At 48.6% G+C, this 22,133-nt stretch overlaps 1 protein-coding gene across 1 annotated transcript in view; it reads left to right on the top strand.

Moving 5' to 3' along the window:
* The window catches only part of LOC102563985 (excitatory amino acid transporter 5), a 75,305-nt gene that overhangs the window by 14,311 nt on the left and 38,861 nt on the right, over positions 1-22,133 (top strand). Inside the window, exons 3-5 of the mRNA XM_014599802.3 lie at positions 6,349-6,561; positions 9,470-9,512; positions 11,289-11,511. Coding sequence (XP_014455288.1) covers positions 6,349-6,561; positions 9,470-9,512; positions 11,289-11,511 — 479 coding nt within the window. The remainder of the gene's footprint in view (positions 1-6,348; positions 6,562-9,469; positions 9,513-11,288; positions 11,512-22,133) is intronic.

The raw sequence follows: 22,133 nt of genomic DNA, 5'->3' as shown, positions 1-22,133 counted from the left end.
TCAAGTGCAGCCCAGCCCCCACCGGAAGAAGCCCAGCGTCACCCCAGCCCCAGCCTGCCCTGCCCTGCATGCAGATCTGGGGGCACAAGCCCCCCCATGCCCTCCATGAGTGCACATAGTAGCAGGAGCTACCCCGTGCAGCTCAGTTCTGTGCCCCAGCCCCGCTCCCTCCCCCTACAACAAACTTACCAGCTGAACTTGGCTGCCCTCCACATGGCCGGGCTGTGCTCCTAGCTGTCTGCGTGCTGCGCTGTGGTTGCACACACCTACACAGAGTTCTGTATACCGCCTACGACTCTTTTAACTACCCCTCGGGGTGCAAGTACCCCCGGTCGACAACCAGTGTCCTAAGCAATAAGATGTTTGCAGAAAGTATGTTATCAAAACATTCATTCCTTATTTCAGTTGAAAATCCTTGTTTATGTTACTATATATATTACTGTGTTTTGGATGTTATCTCAAATTTTTGGTTTACTTGTGTTCTGCTTAATACTGGTCACCTAATTTATTTCCATGTGTTCCTTTTGTCTTATATTAGTGGTTCTCAACCTTGCTATACTCAAGGGACCCCTCATTAGACACAAGCCACCCCCTGTTAAACTCAAGGCATCCCTCAGAAAATGCCAACTCTAAGTTTTCATTCTTTTTTTGACTACAGAAAAAAATAAAGCAAGTCTTCTGTTGCAAAAAGCTCAGAAAGACCACAGCAGGTCAGAATGTTTTCGACACTATGAATTCCTATTTGAAATCTCTGGGTTTATCTTGTGAATAAATATGTTTGCAATGCTGGTATTAGTTTGCATTGCTAATATTGCACAGCACCTTGTGGCACCCTTAAAGAGATTTTGCAGCACTCCAATGTGCCATGGCACCCTGGGTGAGAATCACTACCCTACATGCACAGACAGACCATCCACAGAAGTAGGACTTTCTGATACACATGTATGCCTAAGCATGTGATTTTACAAATACTTGCACACATGGGTAGCCCCATATGTTTGTAAAAATATGCAAGTGCTTAAGTATGTGAAGCAACAGAGCTTTAAATTACATGAATAACTGTAGTGTAGCAGGAGCAATGGTGGCTGAACAATCAGAGCAAGTTTCCCTTCTAACCCTCAGTTTTCAGTTGCTTCAAACTTTCTAAAATCCTTACCCTTTGGGACAAAACCTTCCAGTGCCTCAGTGCCTTGTATAGGCCCCAACCCCAAATATTTAAAAAAGATCCAGTCCAGACCCCCCAAAGCAAGAGACTGGCTTAAAAATAATGTCACAAAAATGTTGGGGTCTTTTTGTTTGTTTTCTTGGCTTGCAGCCTTGTTGGTTCACATTTCCAAGCTTTTCTCCCCAACAGCAGGGGCAAGAAACTTTTCTTTTAAAATGAACACAGAGCTTCTCAGGGAATCATGTGATCCTATCAGTTGGAGCTGCAAGAAAACCACTTATCTTGTGTGAGTTGGTAGCACAGCTTCTGCTTTTGAAGGTTATCTTTTGTCTACTATAACACTACAAAACCTCTTTTGTATCTGCTGTATGATGAATGAATGCAGCTGAATGTACTGCCCATTTTTCTGCCTTTTTGAAAAAGCTTCTTTGGATTGAGACCAAGCAAAAGCTAAATATGCAATATTTCCCTTTTATGTCTCCACCACTCTTCCTATAGTACTCAGCAGTCCATAGGTGAGAGGTCTACCTGGTCAGTGGATGTGTCTACATGTGCCCCTACAGCACTGTTATTACTGGGCCATCATTTAGTATTTCCATTAGGAAGTACTAAATGATGGCGCAGTAACAGCTGTCACTGCACCATGCCGGCAGTGCATGGCTGTTTTTAGCCGCTACATCGCCGTAAGCAATATGCTATAGCAAGGGAGCATGTTGCTGTGGCAACATAGATACAGCATCATGGTTTGTGCCCGCCAATGTTACAGTGATGTAGCATCCCATGTAGACGTGCCCGGTAAAGAAGAAAGCAAGTTCTACATTCAGGTTGCCTATCGCTCTCCTTTATAAAAAACTGTCCAACCATGGTTTAAAGAACTAACTTCTCAATGACTTAATCAGGACCTTGAAATAGTTGCAGGGAATTAACCTTGTGGCTTCTGGGTAAAAATTCAACCATATTTGGCCAGTTACAAACTGCCAAAAAGTGTTGTTTCCCACCAATGTTTTCCTCAGGCCATGGACATTTGAACAACTTACCGGAGGCTAAAGGAAGGTGGATGCAAGCTGCTTGAGAACAACCTGTTTGCAAGCTTTACTTTAAATGGGAGCTAAGCTACTGTGGTTTCACTTCCACTTACCATGCATTTCACAGATCTGCATTCTGCATATTGGGTTATGTGTTTATTCCGCCCAAGGGAGTAGACAAGCACCAGCAGACTCTCCCTATACCTGAAGAAGGGTTTGTGCCTGAAAGCCAGTAAGGAACAATTTTTCCAGCTATTTACTTAGTCTAATAAAAGATATCACATTTATCCAAAGAACCTTTGGAACAGGGGATGGATTTTATAGAAAATACTGCAGCAGCATGGTTGCATTACATGTAGTCCGGACATTATATCTGTTGCTCCTCTGTGGGGTCATAGCAGATTTCAGGGCTTGGAAAGTCTGTTTTGTGAGAGGATGTAGTACATTGGGATCCCATGGGCAGCCTTGATGCCCCCTGGTGACTCCGTGACTGTGCCCCACTCCACCCCCAGGGCACCTTCCATTCTCTCCTGCCATGCCTTGATGGAAATATAATAATAATAATAACAGCAATAGGGAGGCTACCCATGGGCCTTTGTGTGGCTCCAGTCCAACTGGACCCCTACCGGGGTTCTTTGGCACCATACTGGTCTCTACTATGCCCAGGCCCCTCACCGGACCTCTCTATGACTGTGCAGCTGTAGGGCACCTAAAGTCTTAGGGGCTAAATGGGTGGCTCCAAACCTCCCCTACACCATACCCAAAGCCTCACACACATTACTGTAATGATTTTTGGCCCTTTTGGGCACCGTGCCCCTGGCTCCTGTCTGCCAGACCTCCTGCCCCCTGTCTGGCCATGCCCCTGTCAAGCACTAGGCCCCTGTCCCCTGGACTACATGGCCCCCTGTCTGGCCATGCCCCTCTTGGGCACTAGACCTCTAGCCCCTGTCTGGCCCTGTGGCCTTATTCTCTTCCAACTCCGGGCTCAACAGTTGCTCAAGCCTTAAGCCTGACCCTGGTAGGGCTTAAGGCAATTGTGTGCCTCTTGGGCACTAATAGTACCTCCACGTACCACCTCTACAGTCCCGACCCAAACCACTAGTGTAAAACTGTAACTCAAACTATAAGTCCCTGAGCTATAACAGGAACACCAAAAAGGGAAGAAGCTTGCCCCTTTAAGAGGGAAAACCTTCCCTCATCCCTTTGTGCTAGCATACCTCCCAGCCTGGGCTTCCTGTGAGCTCCTTCAGCCTCACTGCTCCTGCAAGCAGCAAAGCGGTCAGTCTAGAAACCCTGGGTAGCATTCCTGGCAGGAGCTCCTAACCCTGCAGCTGGCAGGGCTGGACTAGTTTGCTAGTCCAAGCCCAAGGCCCAGGCTCATATCCTCCCAGGGCCCTGCCACCTTCCCATCAGCAGACTGCCTGAGCTGCCTGCAGGTGCCTGTTAATTGGCTTAATTGCCCTGTGGTCATGGCAACCTGCAGCTGCTGCACCCTGCCTGGCCTGCAGTGCCCACTCCCTGGGCTGCTTCCATCTTAAAGGAACAGATAGTGCCAGGCTCTTCTTACAGAGGAGAAATCAGTAACACGAGACGTCAATATTTTCTCAGTACAGCTGACTTGATTTGCACTTGTGCAGCAGTCCTGGCCAGAGGATGTCAAACTGTCAAACTGTTCTGTACAATTATGGCTATAACAATAGAAGACATAAAACAGAATACTTGAACATAAGACAATTTGTTAAACAAGTGTTTATAATATTTAGATTTCTTTTTTTTAAAATGCCAGCTGTGAAAAAGATTTTCTGCTTCTCAAGCGGTCATTAGAAAATGCACAGAGAAAATGAGTGGGAGGATTATTATACAAAGATGAAGAAACAAAAGTTTAACATTCACTGAACCATAAGGGAATTGTCAGAGATTGAAAGGAAGAGGAAAAAGAACACAAGACATTGACTTGCATTAAGATAAATATCTGTCTTTATGTCTGTTGTAGAAAGTAGCAAAACTGGGGGCAGATGGCAATGGGAGCAGCAGTTCCAGGCACTACCTTTGTGGGGACACAAAAGCAGCCACTGCTGCAGCAGCAGCTAACTGCACTGCCACAATCAGCACAGTAGAAATCAGTGTTACCCTGTGCATTGGCAGCTGCCCCAGATGTGGCCCTGCCCACTCACCCCCTCACCCTGCACCACACACCCCTGATTGTAGGAGATTGGATGCATCTTCAAACACTAAAGTTGTTATTTGGTAAGTTGGATTCAATAAGTTATAAAAAACCAAAATGTACAGGCAATACTTGTTTGATCCTTTCAAATATCTGATGCGATACAGGGCCTGACAGAAGGGTTGTATTTACATTATGTAAAACATATGTCAGTAAAAAAGTTTGGTTGTCAGTAAAAAGTTTGCAGATTGTCATAAAAAAATAACCTTTGGTTGCCAAATCTGCTGGCATATAACTAGAGAAACAACTCTCAGTAGTGGGACGTTGGGCTATATACCCAACTGGGCAGCTAACCCTTTTAACAATATATATAATACCCTTTTAATTTTTAGGCCAGTTTTATTTGCCATGGGACTAGTCCTTAGGAAATAGTACATGTGCAAGAAATCTGAACTATAAAAAGTGGGCAAGGCTTCTGCTACTCCCTGGCAACTGCCCATGTGTACACTTTTAACTTGTGGTAAATAGATGCTAGATGCAGTGGTGTTAGTGAAAGGGTGACTGTGAATGAGTCCTCTATTAAAGAGCGACTATGGTTTTGTTCTCAAATATTCTAGGGAACAGTACTGAGTGGGTGTGTCTATATGTGATGCCACATTGCTGTAGCAAAGCATTATGCAATGGCAACGTAGAGTCGGCAGGTACAAACCATAACACCACAGCTATATCACCGTAGTGATGTGCTCCCTCGGTATAGAGTATCACTACAGCAACATAGGGGCTAAAAATAACCATGAGCTGCCAGCATGGTGCAGTAACAACGGTGCTGTAGGGGCGCATGTAGACATATCAAGCATCTCCTAAGAAGTTACAAGAAAGCCCGCAAGTGAGAAGTCTGGAATACCTATCTATAGGGGAAGTCTGGCTTATGGTTTGAATCAAATGACTCTGGCTTATGGTTTGAATCAAATGACTCTGGGCATTAAGGGGAGGACTTACTACTTGTGAGTGCATATCAGCTGTTTTCTCTCTCCGCTCCTAAGTGAAGCTAAACTGCCGTAACTTAACCCTGCTTCATTCAGGGGTAAACTGCCTCCGTTTATTTTCCACTTACCTTGGGATAAGAGTGGACATAAAAGATAGTTACAGTTCATTTAGCTGAGCTGCAGTAGATCCCCCAGAATGACTCTCCTCCATCTCAGATAAGTCTGGGTGCTCTTATTATTCACAGCTCTTTCTTTCTAATTCTCCTAAGCTCTTAGGGCAGAATTCTGTTTTACTTAGCGGATGACAGAAGTGCAACTTGTGTCTAACTCCAAGTCACCAGACTAAAGTGTAGGAGCAACTCTGTTGCTGCATCTGGGCCTGTAAGAACCACCATGATAGGAATAGGTTGGAATTCTGCATAGAAGTCTAGCCTTGTTCTCTACAAAATCTTGTGACAGTTAGTTCAGCAGACATGTTTGCTCCTATATTTTTAAAAAGCATTGCTTTATTTCACTGAATGCCCTGCTGCTCTCTCCTGAGGAACAATTTGGAGGCCAGAAATAATGATAATCATCACCCAGCCTGACCGTCTGCCTATCATAAGTTATAGAAGAGCTAAAAGGGAATTCCTGAAGCCATTGCTCTAATGCACTATTCCGTCTCCTCTCTTAAGTCCTTTTGTGAATGTCTCTCCAGGTCCTTAGTCAGTTTTTGCTCTTCTCTAAACCTCTCGGTTTCTGCTACCTCACTACAGGCGAGCGTTGCATTGTTTTACATGATGGTCCTGTTCCCTTTTCATGGTTCTGTTGTCATTCATAATTGGAGGAGTGTCATATTTGTTGCACTCGAGAGATGGTGAGCTACTGTGGAGCTGGGGTGATGAGACCCTGCAGACCTTGCCTGTGGGAGGCCAGTGCCCCGTGAAGACTGAACTGAGGGGGCTCTGCCACAGGCTTCTCTTATGCATCCAGGGGGGCACTTGCTGAGCCCATTCTTTTCTTTTTCAGCCTGATGTCAGGGCTGGCCACCATGGACTCCAATGCCTGCGGGAAGATGGGGTTGATCACACTCACCTATTACCTTTGGACAACATTCATGGCTGTGACCGTTGGGATTATTCTCGTGACTAGCATTCATCCAGGTGCCGCTGCTCAAAAAGAAGAATATGCTGTCGCAAAAGCAGCATTAAGTTCAGCTGATGCTTTATTGGACTTAATCAGGTACTTTTACAGCATCTTTGGTATCAGCCCTGATTGTATAAACACTGCCCTTGGTTATTGCTTATGGCCAGAACTGTCCCATATCGCAGATGAATTGAACAGGTAACTGTCCAAATTCAACCCATTTGCTTGTTCACACCAGTACTAAATCAGACCCAAAGTGCCAGATCCTATTCCACCCATTTAAGGCCACTTCTAGTGGCCTTGAATCTGGACACCTAAATGTGATCCTTTCCCACCCTTTAAAGTCACATAAAAAAATGGTAAAAATGCCATCGTGTTACCATTACAACCATCACAAAGAGCAGTGAGAAGAACGACCCATCTGTCTGGTAGGGACATGAGCAGGGCACAATATGATCACATTCAAGGGCCCAATATGTGGAATAGGAACTTGAACCCACACCCCAGGCACAGGTCGCCTCAACTGGTTCTAATACACCCCCCCCATCCAGATGCGTTCCTTTGGACTAGGAACAGAAATTACTAGGGCTGTGCGAAGCTTCGGGTGCCGATTTGATTCAGAGGAGATTCAGCCTGATTCGATGGCCAACTCTCCAAATCTGAATTGAATCAGGGGACCAATTAAAAGATCCAAATTGATTCGAAGCTCTCTGAATCGATTTGGAAAAGATTCAGAGAGTTTTGGCGATTTGGGCAGTCCCCGCTGGCTGCAGCAGGGAGCTGGACCCGGACTCCATGCTGATAAGTAAGGGGCGGGGGAGGAGGGACTGGAGCAGGGGGGAGGGGTCCATGGGGGGGACCTCTGCCAGGCCCCCCGAGCGCCCCCTGACCCCTGCCCATTCTCCTAGCCCCAACCCCAAAGCTGCCCCAGCTCCCAGTTGTTTAAAAAACAGCCCATACTCACCGGGTGCTGCCAGGTGGGGGGGCAATCCCCATTGCCCCCTACTGCCCCACGCACATGGGGGGACTCTGCCACGAGTCCCCTGATTCCTGCCCGCTCCCCCAGCCCCCCCCCATGGCTGCCCTGCCCACCCCAGCTTCCAGCCCTTAAAAAACCCAACAACCCTGGACTCACCAGCTGCTGCAATGGCCTCGGGGCTTCTGGGGGCTTGTGGAAGAGCACCCCACCAGCGTGGGGCAGTGGGGAGCAGCAGGGATTCCCCCCCACCTGGCAGCACCCAATGAGTTCAGGGGTTTTTGTTTGTTTTTTTTTAAAGGGTCGGGAGCAGGGGTGGGTGGGGCAGCCTGGGAGAGCAAGCAGGGGCTGGGGCCTGCGTGATTCAAAGATTCAGCTGATTTGGCAGCAGCTGAATCTCTAAATCAGATTCAGCCGAATCGAGTCAGGACAGTGATTCGAATCACTGAATCGAATGCATAAATTGGTATAAGTGATTGTAAACCAGTTCAAATCTTTAACACAACAGTAGTTCATTGCACATAAACCACTTTTTAAAAGGCTGAAACCAGTTTAAGATAAATCTGAATTTATCCAAAGGGTGGGAAAGGATCACATTTAGGTGTCAAAAAGCACCTGTTTGACCCCAGTGCTCTTTCCTGCCATGGCAGGGGGTCGGACTTGATGATCTGTCAAGGTCCCTTCTGACCCTACCAACTATGAAACTATGAAAGGATGTAGTATCAGCCTTAACTGATTTAGGCTAAACTGGTTTTTTGAACTTCTGTCCCAAATCCCTTCCAGATTCAAGTTAACTCACAGTCCCCCAGCATCCCAGGATGCTTTGCACCTCCCCAGCAATCCTCTTCTTGTAGGATACGTGGACTAGCCTTGACCCAGTCGAGCAGGGAGGTATGATTTAGCATCCCCTGGCTTCTGGTCTGGGCCACTGCAGGCATGTAGCTGCATTTCCTGAATTAAAAATAAATGTCTGTTCACTTGCTTATCAGGTCAATCTACTCATCTTAGACTAACCTGTGAAGACTGAATTGATTTAGCTTTTTGACTGACCGTACTTAGCTTTGAAGTTGTTCTGGTGGCCGTGCCCTGTTGCCCACTTGTTGCTGGGTCATGCAGCTCTCTCCCTCCAGAGCTGGCAGACTTCAGCGGGGGAGGGTGTGCATGCAGAGGCATGTCATGAAGCATTTGAAAAATGTGATTTTCCAAAGTAATTTCCTTACCAAGGCATGACTGGTTAGATGCCCAGTGTTTGCTCGCTGCTGTGCCATTCCCTTTACAAAGCGGCAGCTAGTCAGAGAAAACTCCCTTTAGAAAACACACTGGTATCAGCTGTCAGAGGTGGGAGTACTCTGCAGGCACCTGAGCCAGCTGCCCAGTCTGGGAGATGCTGCCCACTCTCTCCTGCTGCTCCCTGAGTCACGCTTGCAGAGGGCAGCTTTGAGTGCCAGCCGCATTTCACAGGAGCGTCACTGCCAGAACTGCAAGTGGAGCGAATCATGAGTGCATCTCCTGGCATTCTGGCTGTGACCCCCCCTTTCTACCCTGCCACCGCTATCTACCTTTCCCAGGGTCTGGACTGGATTTGCCACATGCAGCCCTCCTAATGCAACAAGGGGGATGCCAAGTAGTTTGTGCTCACCTCGAGGTTTGCGATGCCAGGCACAGCCAGAGACCAAAGCCCCCACTCCTGTAGGACTCCCTGCTGTCTTCCCTAGGGATTGCCCTTGGGTTGGTCCAATAGCAAATTAAAACACAAAGTGAAGTCTATGACAGCTGAGTCCTCAAAACACACTACTGTGGCTTTGCAGCTCTGGATTTACACCACTGGATCCATGGCCCCTTTGTCACTTTTCAGTCTCAGTTCCCTTCCTGTTTCAGACTGTGACAGGGGGTAGCAGATTTAGAGGAACTGCAGAAGCCTGAGTCATTATGCCTTTATTTGCTTTAATCGCAAGCAGAGCCTTTCCAGTTTCAGGGACTTTCAGGCACACAAGGCTGTTCAATTCCTGTATCATTACTCTCTTGCAGAAATATGTTTCCTTCCAACCTGATTGAGGCTTCATTCCAGCAGGTGAGTTCACCTCCTCCCGAGCCCCTCAGCCAGCTCAGGGCTGCTGGGAGAAATCAGAAGAGCTACATGGTGCACAGGATAGGGTAGCTGCCAGCAGTTTTGTTGGGTCTCACGGTTTCCTGAGGAGGGGAGAACAGCACCTTTCCCTGCGCAAGCTTGGTCATGATTCCCTCCTCCCCACTCCCTCCCTCCCTGCTGGCTCTACCTACTTTTGGGGCTACACTCACCACGTGCAGACTCACAGGGACTGTGGCTCTTCAAAAGGAGAAGAGAGCCTTTCCTGGGGCGTGGGGTGCTGGGACTGAAGCTTCTGGCCAGCAACATCTGTTGGAGATGCACACATGCCTAACTATGCTCGTGGCTTTGGTGGCCATGACTGCATAGTGGGCCTGGAGGTGACACCCCCCAATTTTGCCTGCTAAGAACAAGAAGGTTCCTCCCTTTTCCCACAAAACGTGCCACCTTCATCTGTGCATAGGGCTGGGTTTTCAAAAGCTCAAAGGGGCTCCAGGCCTTTGAAAATCTGGGTGTTAACATTTGCCTAGACCAAGCCATCCTTCCTCCCCTCCTCCAGCTCTTGCTGGTACCAGATGGTAAGGCCCCCAAGCAGCCCTTCCTCCCCTTCCCTGCCATGGTCACCATTCCCCAGAGAAGGGCAGCACAGGGCACATCCAGGTGTGGAGAGGGAGTCACCAGGGGGAGCTGGTAAAGGGAGAAAGTCAAGCAAAGGACACCAAGAGCAAGATGCTGGGACAGAGGGAGGGAAAGGTGAGCAAGCCTGGGGAGAAGGGGGAGAAAAGAGGTGAGTGAAGGGGGATGGCAGCGTGAGCCTGTGTGTTTGGAGGGCTGGGGGGAGTGAAGGCTGCTCGTGGTGGAAATCAAAGGAAGGAGAGAAGCTGGTAGGGGGAGGGAAGGGCAATGGCTGGATGCTTTGTAAGGGGGGGTCTGTGCAGCAAGCACAGTGAGGATCGGAGGGTCTGCGCAGCCCACCAGATTCCAGGTGAGTGTGTGTTTTGCATTTGCTGGATTTGCACTGGGAAGCTGTAAAGCAGGCCGCGTGTGCAAGGTTTTGAGGGCAGAGGCTGATGAGGGAGAGACAAGCATGCGTGAAATGACAAAGTTAGAAAAGGAAGGCACAAATAGACTTAGAAAATGAGAGGAGATGATGATGAGCTCCATAATAAATGGAAGAAAGGAAAAAAGGAATGGAAAAAGGGAGAGAAAAAGAGAGGCTTGAGAGCAACGAAGAAAATGCAAGATACTTTGTGCCCAGCGAAGTGGGCCACTCTCCTAGCCAGAGGCAGTGGTAAACACGTCTACACTGGGAGCCCCTGCCGGGGCTGAACACAAAAGGTGAATCCATCTGCTCTTGTGTCATCCAACAGTCTTACATGAGATATAACCCCATGCATGTGTATCATGTTACAGGTTGCAACACATTAATCGGGTTGTAAAGTGTAATGTCTGTCGTGGCCTACAGGGTCACACACTAGTGGCAAGTGCTGTGTCTGTCCCTTCGAGAAGGGCAGTCTCAAAAGCGCATGTGAGAAAGCCTGGGCTGCAATTTGAAGGACATGATACCTTCACTGGTTTATTGTATAGTTGTGGCTGCTATCAAGACTCGTACAAAACATACCTCAAGCTCCTCCTTGCAGATTCAGGGCATGATCCTGTCCAGTCAAGTCAGTGGAACTTTTGTGGCTGACTTCAGTGGCAGCAGGATCGAGCCGTTTGCCAGTAGGACATTGACTTTGCATTTCTTTGATTTGGTTCCAGTATCGAACAGTTCTCGTCCCCGTGGTGAAGACTTCGGGCTTTCCAAACAGCCCAGGGAAATCTCTCAGTTTTGTTTACTTTGTGCCAGATGGGGAAAATCCTGAAATCAACAGGCTCGTGCTTCTTGAGATCACCCCATCTCCTGAAATGACCTACCAGACCCTGCCCGGTACCAGCAATGAAATGAATGTCTTGGGGATTGTTATCTTCTCAGCTACAATAGGTACTCGCTAAATACAGAATGAGCGTTCATGCTGTAAAGTGACCCAACTTTATGCTGGTTACTTAATAATGGAGGCAGGATAGTGCGATTACTCACAGGAAATATGGAGATCTCCAAAGCTAAATGCATGAACTGCTTCAGCTTGAGCTATCAGGCTATATAGTTGGAGCTGTAACAACTCGTGTCCTCTGTGGATTGGGCATAAAAGGCATCTTGTACCCTTTACTTGTGGGTTACAATAATGGGGCCATTGCTCAGATTACATTGACGGTAATGAGCAAAGTAATGTGTCCCCTTCAAATTTTCAGCACATTCTCTCAGTGCAGAGTGCATTTCCTGATCATTTCTAAGTAAATATAAGCAACTGTTTTTAAAGAGACCTTATATGAAGTTCAGTAAAATATCTGCAATATTTTTAGGGTCTTCTAGCAAATACACAGCAAATGCACGTATGATTCAAATTTTTCCTTAGTTGAAGCTCGTGGAAAATTGGCAAACAGGCTACATTTGAAAACATATTAGGTTATAGCTGAACAGTTATCAACAGAAATCATTTTCGGCCATTTCTCTGGAAATTTGCATATGAATAAGGAATAGCAACCACTCCCCTCCGCTGAACTAGGACAAGACAAAGGCTAGCAATTCAGAGAAGGGGAAAAATTATGGGTGAACAGAACAAGAAAGGAAGGTTCTGAAAAGAAGCTATCAAGGAGGAAAGTGAAGATCAGATGAATTGATGAAGACAGGAATTTAGAGACTGTTCCAAGCGCAGGGGATAAATCGACGATAGGTGCAAAACTGGGAAGGAAAAAAAGAAGAATGAAGAAGTAAGGAGATGAGAGTGGGAGAAAAGAAGATTATAAAACTGGGGGAGATTATGTGAAGGTGGAGGTCAAGACAAGGAGCTTGAACTCGATGTGGTAACAAACAGAAAGCAGTTAAGGGATTAGGGGGCATGGTCAGAGCAGTAGGGGAGAAAGTTGAAGGAGGTACAAAGGTGCTTTAAATAGACCAGAAGGGGAGAAGAAAAGGGCAGGCACAAAAGAAAAGAAGGTAGCAGTGACCAGGAAGTAGAGCTATGCGAAGCTTTGGGTGCCGATTCGATTCGGAGGAGATTTGGCTCGCTTCGGTGGCTGAATCTCCAAATCCGTATTGAATCAGGAGACCAATTAAAAGGTCTGAATTGATTCAAAGCTCTCTGAATCAATTTGGAAAAGATGTGGCGAGCTTTGGCGATTCGGGCAGTCCCTGCTTGCTACCGCAGGGAGCTGGACCTGGACTCCATGCTGGTAAGTCAGGGGCAGGGGAGGGGGACCATGGGGGGGGACCCCTGCCTGCTCCCCCTGCCCCCTGAGTGCCCCCGACCCTCATCCGCTCTCCCAGCACCCCCCCCCATGGCTGCCCCACCCAGCCCCAGCTCCCGGCCCTTAAAAAAAACCAAAACCAAAAAAGACCCCACTCGCTGGCTGCTGCAGTGGCCTCAGGGCTTCTGGGGGCTTGTGATAGAGCCCCCCACGCAGCATGGGGCAGTGGGGATCACCCCCTGCCTGGCAGGACCCGGTGAGTTGGGGCTTTTTTTTCAAGGGCCAAGAGCTGGGGCAGGCGGGACAGCCATGGGGGGGTTGGGACAGTGGGTGCGGGATGCAGGGCGTCGGGGGTCACCCCCCCACCTGGCAGCAGCCAGTGAATAGGGGCTTTTTTTTTTTTTGAGACAGGAGCTGGGAGAGCGACTGTTGAGAGTGGGTGGAGGATGGGGCCCGATTTGGAGATTTGGCAGTGAATCAGCCAAATTCGGCTGAATCAATTTGGGACAGTGATTCAAATCACCGAATCAAATCACTGTCCCCCGAATCAACCGAATCTGAAGCGAATACTAGCCACTTCGCACAGGCCTACCAGGAAGCCAGTGGACAAGGCGGAGCACAGCAGAGATAAGGAAATAGTGTATCTGGTTATCATAAAGGGGAAGAATTGACAGGGCTTGGCACACGGACTGGCCGTGGGAGTGGAGGCAAGAAACAAAGGAAGGTGCTGAAGATCACAGGAAGGAAATGAAGCTGGGAGGTGGGGAAGGGAATTGAGTTGTCATCAGTGACAGAGCGAGGTACCAGAGGCCCCAGCAGGCAGGAAGGGCGGTGCCGGTATGTAATGATTGTGATGGGGCAAGTGGACCTTTGAAAGGAGAAAAAGGATGTGATGGGACAGAGGCAGATCTGCAGCAGCTCCTTAAAAACTGAAAGGGTTCATTATAATAGAACATGTTTTCTGGACGATCACCAACATTTATGTTCCCTGACGACTTTTTCATTGTAATTCCTGGTGTTCAAATATTGTTGGAAGCCTCCTGCAAGCAGTGGAGCCTTTCAACACGCTCTGAGAAGGTACTGGATTGGGCACAGGAAGCTTCTTTCCCTTTAGTTGTTTGCCAGATGGGGTGTTTGACTGACATCCTCCTATGCTTCTTCTCAGTAAAGCGTCTTGTGTAGTCGTACCCTGTTTCACCTAGTGGACGACCAAAGTGCTTTCACACTAACTTTGAGTTGCCCAACTAGTGTAGGAGTGATTATATTACTTCACCTGGGTGCCTAAGTGCTGTCATATAGGCATGAATGTGTGCCCTTGGAGGCTGGGGGGGGCACAGCGACTGCCCCTAGGCAGCGGTGGTAAGCGGGGAGCTCCTTCAGGTGGTCGTGGTGGTGTCGGCATTTGTGGGGGGCGAGTGCAGACCAGCAATCAGCAACCGCCTGCAGACGCCGCCAGCAGTGTCAACAGCAAGGGTGGGTGGTGGTGAGCAGCGAGCTCCCGCAGACGCTGCTGGCAGCATCAGCGGTGCTTCTCACATGGGGTGCACTGCCAATCTCAGGGGGTGCACATGCACCCGCATTCACCCCTTATGCATCGCCAGTGCACATGGGAATAGGGAAACAGCTGAGCAAGGTCGTTAGAAAGCGATATCCTCTCCACTTTCCATTGGGGTCTGGCGTGCTGCAAGAAGACCAAGAAGAAATTAGTTTAATTTGCAGCAAAGATTTTCTTTGGATGTTAGGAAAAACGTTTTCAACTGTTAAGATGGTGTCTAATTACAGGCTACTCCAAAGCACACGCTTGTTAGCCGGGGCAGTTGGGTAGGTGGATGTGAAGGAGGACACTTGCATGGAGTTCTGTTTCTCTTTGGTCATCTAAATGGCAACTTTTTAGGTGTCTAAGTGGCATTTCTGGCTCTTGTGTTGTTACTAGACTTAATATCAGCCTTCAGGTAGTGGCACTGAAGTCATAAAATGCTTGGACAAAAAGAGTCCTTTCTCTGAAGATAGTGTTTATTGATCACAGCAATTTGCAATTTCAAGCATGGGACAAAAAACCAACAGAAAAGCTCTGCCTAAATTAAGACACAGCCAGATAGACACAGTGATAACACACAAATTAGCCTACCTTAAAATGCAATGTAAGCTAAAATGACAACAGAAAGCCTCGCATAGATCTTATATAATCCTGAGGGCAGAGTTTCTCCTTATAGCCAGGTATTTGGAAGGTGTTTTTGGGGGGGATCTGCAAGTCTTCTGTGATGAGGATGGTCCCACAGGCCTCATCTTTGCCTGGGTTGTAGGCGATCTACACCCCCTTCTCTCCCTTGGGTGCCTTGACAATGGCACGCTTTTCCATGCCTCTCACGACTCTCACACATTCAGTGTTGGTCTCTTGTCTCTTTTCAGGTATTTAAGTCTCTCACCCCTTACAGTTTCCATTTTGAAATGTAAATGTAGCCCCCTGCCTTCTTCCCCTCCACTGCTAAATTAGGTCCCACATTTAACATCTGTCACATAGCTTCAGAATCAGTTAAAAGGCCCACACTTGTTAAGACTGTACCAGGTCTTTGCCAATACTGTTTCTGATGTGTAATCCTGTGTGCATAGATGACAATGGTAGTAGCAATGGTGCCTAAGAAGTCTGCAGCTTCTTAGGCAAGTTATCGGGGCTAAAACATGCGAGGACTTTCCTCTTTGCATGTCTAAAAGTTGCTAACCATGGCTTTGGGCCTTAGATAGCTATACATTAGGGCTGTGCGAAACAGCAGTGTTCTGCTTTGACTTCCATTTCAACGGGACAGTGTTTCATTTCGAGCTTTGTTTCGTTTTGAAATCCCCGTTCCATTCCGTTTCGTCAAAATGGTTTCACCGTTTCGACGCTGTTTCGAGGTTTCGCCAAGAGGCTATAATGGGGAAGCACGAAACTGCCTATAACTTTATCATTTCTTGCCTGATTCTGATGAAACTTGCAGGGATGACAGCCCCTTTTGAGGGGATGAAGCCTGCCAAGTTTCAAGGAGATCGGTGTAGGGGTTTCTAGGAAACTGCACCTCAGGCTGCTGACAAGTAGAAGGTGGGGAGCAGGAGCAGCATCCTTGGATCCGGCAGACACACTGGGGGCCCACATCCCTGGGAGGAGTCTGGCAGAGCCCCCATAGCCCTCCTGGGTATGCTGGAGGGCCTGGATCTGCCTTCCGGATCACAGGTCACTGCTCCTGCCGCCTGGGACTCAGCACTGGGGAACTCAGCCTGGCTGGGGGAAGTGCTTCCTGAAGCTCAGCTGAGTTCCCCAGCGCTGCGAGCTGCCGGGAACTGAGCCTGGTGGCAGGAGACATTTACCCCAGCCCTGTGGAACTGAGCCCAGTGTGGGGAAGTGCCTCCCGCCACCGGGCCCAGCTCCCAGCAGCTTGCAGCCCCATGGAACTCAGTCTGGTGGCAGAGGGTGCCGGCTCTACCCACCTTCTGCCACCGGGCTGAGCTCCATGGGGCTGGCGGAGCTGCCAGAGCGCAGCCCGGTGGCAGGAGGCAGGCAGAGCCAGCTCTGCACTCTGATTGGCTCTGTCAGCCCCACGAAGCGCAGCCCAGCAGTGGGAAGCAGAGAGCGCCATGGCTGCACCCCCTGCCAGTTTGAACCACATGGGGCTGCAGCCCTGGCTGTCCCCTCCCCGTCCCCCACCACCTGGCTGGTTGCTTTGAAATTTGAAACATTTCGACTGACCTGGTCATTTTGTTTCGAGGCTGTTTCGAAGCCCTTCGCTTTGTTTCAATTTCACTGTTTCGAGCTCGAAACAAGTCGAAACAGCTTCAAAACGAAACAGCCATGAACATTTCACACAGCCCTACTATACCTGCGTACGCATAGCTGCATATGTGCTTGGCTAGTAAGTAGCCTATTGCATGTGCTCGGTCTGCATGCATGGTGCTCGCATCCACACTGCCAGGAAACTGAATCCCTAGCTGTGTGCAAGTTCCAAGCATGCCACTTAGACAACCCAAGGAAAAGAGAGAACCACTTTTGCTGCCTACCAGTACCACAGCCCTCAACTCCCTGGGTTGAGGTCCTCTGTTAGAGCAACTCTACATCTTCCTTTTTACTTTGGCTGACCTCATAGCTCAATAGACGCCCTGTTCCTCTGTGGCTTTTCAAATGAGTTTTATGGAGTCTCACTTCAACAACTAAGGGCCTTGTTCATGTTGCACGTTGAGCTGCTCTAATGTTGATCGGTTTTAGTGCTAAATCCAGTTTTGAGCATTCATACCTTAAGGCTAAAAATCTTCTCTGACTGTCTCCCCCACCTGCACAGCTGTGAGTTGCCCCTACAGGGCTGGTGAGCCAGGACAGGTTTTTATCCTGCTCTAGGTGGGCGGAGGGGAGGGGGTAAGAGATGAAATGTGGGGGGCAAGGCAGAGACATGAATCTGGGAAGCATAGAGTTAATGGGAGGGGGGTGGGGTGGGTAATGAAATGGGAGGTAGAAAGGAAATGGGGGTGGGGGAAGAGTGGTGAAATGAAGGAAGTCAGCTACTGAAGGATAAAATAAAAAGTAAAGAAAGAATTTAAAAGAAACAAAAGAGGAAGTACCTTAAAGAAATCTCACATTTTAATAAATTGGGATTTGAGATTGGGGTGTGGGGGGCGCTGATCATGCTTCCCAGGGTGGCTGGGAGATGGGAGCAGTGAGCGAAGGCACTTTTGGGGGAGCTACTGCCCCAGCTCATAGGTGCCCTTCTGCTGGGCACCAGTGGGCAGCAACAAGGGCCGGGTTCAATTTTGGGGTACTAAATATATTTTACTGTGGCTCGAGCCCCCACCCAGACCACTTGGGAAACACTAAATGAATCACTAGAGTGTTCTGCATAAGCAAAACCTCCTCCTTGCAAGCAGTGTAAACACAAAAGACAGATTTATTACAGAAAACAGGGGAAAACACCAAATGCAATTTAAAACACTACTAACTACAAGCAGAGATGACCTGAGCAGGGTGCGGGGCCTAGGGCAAATCAGCCTGAGAGGCCCCGTCCCTGGACATGAGAGCGGTCACCCTGATTCATCCCCCATAGGGACAGCCCTGACTACAAGACATAGTCTATAGGTTGCACTGTGCCAGGGGAAGCTGCTAGAGAGCACGGGTCCTTCTGCAGTGCAAGAGGCCCCTCATTGCTCGTGGAGGAACGGTAGCATGGCAGTCTTTGCTCCCACAGAGAGGCTGTGTGTGTCTGTGGGGAGTGACTGTGGCTCCAGACAGCATGCACGTACCCCAAAACTTCTAGGCTAGACTATATGGCCTGCTGAAATGAAACTGCAGGAAAAACTCCAAAAGGAGCCAGGCTGATTAATGACTACAGCCAGCCCAACCACCCAGCTTGACTAGAGCAAAGAACCATCAAAAGAAACAAGGGGAAAGACCAGGCTCACCCTCTAGCACTGGCAACATGTAGGGGGTTCACCTGCCAACACTGCTGGTGGCGCCTGCAGGCGATCACCGCTCACCACCCCCTCACTACTGACACTGTCTGCGGGCAGTCCACAATCACTGCTGGCTGCCGCCAACACTGCCCGCGGTGTCTGCAGGTGGTCACCGACCACCAGCCGGTGCTCATCGCCCCCTCCAGCCCCGCCAGCGACAGCGCCATGGCCGCCTGCGGGAGCTCCCTGCTTGCCGCTTGGGCTGCAGGTAGTTGGGGTCACAGCTCCACTGGGAACAGAAAGTTGCAAACCTCAACCCAGCCCAAAATTTGCAGGATTAGAAACTCTCAGGTTTTAACCCTGTTTAAATTGCCAGGCCTAACTCCTGGCCAGCAAACCCAAAGAACGAATACTCTTTTCCTCAGTATTACTCCCTTAAAACCTCAAAAGGAAAAAAAGGGGAAGAAGAGGAGAGAGGCGTCCCCAGACACTAGCACAATTCTCCCTCTCGCCTGCCTCTGCCTGAGCTTCCCTTTTCACTATCTGCAAACTCCTTCTCCCTTGGAGGACACTTCACTGTTCAGTAACCTCTAGGGGCCCTCTTGCCCATGTATAAAACCCCCCACAATATACAACCCAAATGCGTGCATGTGCATGTCACATAGGGACCCACTGCAGCTCCCTACCTTGTTCCCCACCACCATACCCCTATTCCTGGACCCATCCATGCCCTGTGACCTGGCCAGATGGCATGTGCTTTGCAGGCTCTTTGCAAGGGGTTGCACGACCCTGAGCAGTAGCATTCAGGGATTGGAAAGTTTGTCCACACAGAACATCAGGGTGGGTGAGGGGATACATCCTGGGGTACTGGAGGACTGCAACTTGGGCAGTTCATCTGAGGAGAGTAACCACACATTAATGTAGGGGTGGGCAAAATGCAGCCTGGGAGCCGGATGCGACCCACCAAGCCATTCTATCCAGCCTGCAGGGCCCCTAAAAAATTTAGAAAATTAATATTTATCTACCCCTGGCTGCCTATCATACGGCTCATGATGGCTTGCCAAAACTCAGTAAGTGGCCCTCCACCTGAAATAATTGCCCACCCCTGCATTAATGGAACACAAGCTGGGTAACATGGAGCAGAGAGAAACCTGGGCTGGAGCGGTGTAACTTTAAACCACCTAAAGTGTGCTTAAAACTAGTTTCAGGTGTTAATGTGTGGACAACCCAGGAGTTAAGAGCTCCAGGAGCTGCCTAAAATTAAATGTGTAATAAGGCCCTAAATATAATTTGGAGCATCTGCCAGAGGCTATGTTTGATGTCCTATGCACACACGGCCTGTGTGCATAGGACCACACCTGTTTGACTAGCTGTACCCATTAGGTGTGCCCACTCCACTCTTGCACACACATCCCTCAAAGGATGGAGTGGGCATAGCCATCACACAGGTGCATTGTCAATACAGAAGACCAAAAAGCAGCTCTCTATAGTAATAAGGAAGGAGGGGAAGTTGTGGAAATCCCTGAGGACAAACTATCAATAAGCAGCATCATGAACGACTCATGCCTCCTGAGGCTGGGGGGCATGGTGACTGCCCGCAGGCGGCAGCAGCAGTGTTGGGAGCATGGGCGTGGCAGCGGTGAGCAGGGACCACCTGCAGGTGGCTGCAGTGACGTTGGTGGTGAGGGCGGGCCAAGTGGGGACAGCCCACAGGTGGCTGCGGCGGTGTTGGCAGCGGGGGTAGGGAAGCGGCAACTGCCCACAGACACCAGCAGCAGCGGGGGTGGCAGCCAATCTCAGGGAGGGTACATGCCCCCTCTACACATCACCTATGAGCAGCACAGTTACTAGAAGGTAAAAAGCCAGCTGATGGCTGTCCTGGTATTTGTCCCCAGGGGCACCACCCTAAGTAACTAAAAAGTGGTTTTCCATTTACTAGAAAATGGGTGCTGGGGGTGCCACATCACAGACACATATAAAAGTGGGCACCAGATCTGGAAGCCTCTACTAAAGAAAAGGATCCTGTAAAGCTGCATGCAGTTGTCCACCAATGTGGAACTAGGGAGCCTCTTCAACCAGGCAGCTGAGGCTGTCTGAGCTCTAGCACAACGAGCTCCAACGTGCTGCAGTGGTTCCAGCTTGGTGTGTACAAGCAGCTTTAGAGGACCAGTTAATCTTGGTGGCACTTCATTGTCTTCCCATAAGGATGCAGATGATCTCTCTACACTCTGATACCCTGTTATAAGTAGTACAAGTTCATTTCCACCAGCTACTAGATAGTCTGCACGCTCACCTGCCCGGCAAATGTGTCAGGCATGTTAATGAGGGGTTGTTTGAGTCTTCAAAGAACTTGCAGCAATCACTGACAATAGTATCTGCCATTTCCAGGATGGTAAATAGAGGATACCAAAGACTTTGAGTGCTTTTAGTGGCAGGATTACTTGTAACAGCTGTTCAGGAAAGATTCAAGCAGCAGGTGCACCCTAATGTGTTTTAAAAGGCTGCATGTGTTCAGTAGAAAAGACTTTTCCTTGCCCGACTCCAGATGTGTATTACCAACTTCTAGATACTTCTGGAAAAATCTGATTATCTGCTCTAGGACAAAGAAGTCTCCATTTACAGAAAGACAGGAGCGCAGTTGAAATTAAGCATGCCAAAGGGGCAGCCAATAACCAGAGCTTCTCTATATGTTCTAGATTCATCTTATGCAACTACCTGTACCATGCCATACAATTATACAGAAGTAGGGCTGAAAGGCACTGCAACTGGGCATCTAGTCCAACCCCCTGCCTTAGGCAGGTTCATCTCTATCCAAACCGTCCTATACAAATCCATTGTCTAAACTATTAGCAAACTACATAGTCGTAACTATTAACAACCACAAGACGTAACATCCTAACCTGCTACAGGTAAAGCAGGGGGACCATGGCAGCCAATATGAATGGTGAAGTAAAGAAACTTCCTTTCTACAATTTCCAGGGTATCCAGTGGTATCCAAAACATGATAAAGGATCTTCCATTTGATGGCTGTCACCTCTTCAGTTGAAAATGGCAAGCCTTTTTCTCATTAAAGACACAGGAGCCAGTTTATATTCTCTGGCTTTGTTTGTTCCAAACCTGAGATCTCCATCAGACAGCATCCCTCTGCTTCATATTTCAATAACCAAAAGACAGCATTGGAGTCACTAAGGACAAAGCAGATTTTCCAATGTAACTGATATTCTGAGTCTTCCTCTCAAAAAGAACTACGTTGCCACAATTGAAAACTAAGCAGACCATTTCTTTACCCATTTTCCCCCTTTGTTTGCCAGTGGCTTTTATTTGTTTCAGGAAGCCTAAGCTGGAGCCCTCATAGCCTAGCAGTCCTGACGTATTGTGAGTAACAGGTACTGCACGCAATTCCAGCCCTTTCTTACCCTGCGCTCTCTGAAGGCTCTATTGATGAGAAGCAAGAGGTGGACGTCCATCTGCATCTCCGAGCAGTGGAAAAACATCTTCACGAGCAAGGAGTTTTATACTTGTTATTTTCTTCTTCTGAATGGTGGTTATAGGAGTGGACATCTTATGGACTTGAAACCTCTCAACAAGCTTCTCTGTCATTTCAAGTTCTGGACGGTGACTTTGACTTCTGTAATGCCCTTGTTATATCCCCAGGACTGGTTTCACATCCATCAGCCATTGAGCTGCCTCTTTTCACCTTTCTATATGCAACTGTCCTGGGGACACCTCAGGTTCTGTAGTAGGACTATCCCTGGATGGATCTAGGATTTTGAAAAGGGCAGTGTGGTGCCTCATCACATGCAACACAACATATATTTTTCTCCGGTTAAAAACAAAGTACTGGAGAACTTTACTAATATGCTGGTGGGCTAGGGCTATATTATTCAGTTTAAGGCTGAAGCAAAAACA

Source organism: Alligator mississippiensis, chromosome 16, assembly GCF_030867095.1.
Source record: "Alligator mississippiensis isolate rAllMis1 chromosome 16, rAllMis1, whole genome shotgun sequence".
Taxonomy (NCBI): Eukaryota; Metazoa; Chordata; order Crocodylia; family Alligatoridae; genus Alligator; species Alligator mississippiensis.
This window is presented reverse-complemented; position numbering and strand designations above follow the sequence as displayed.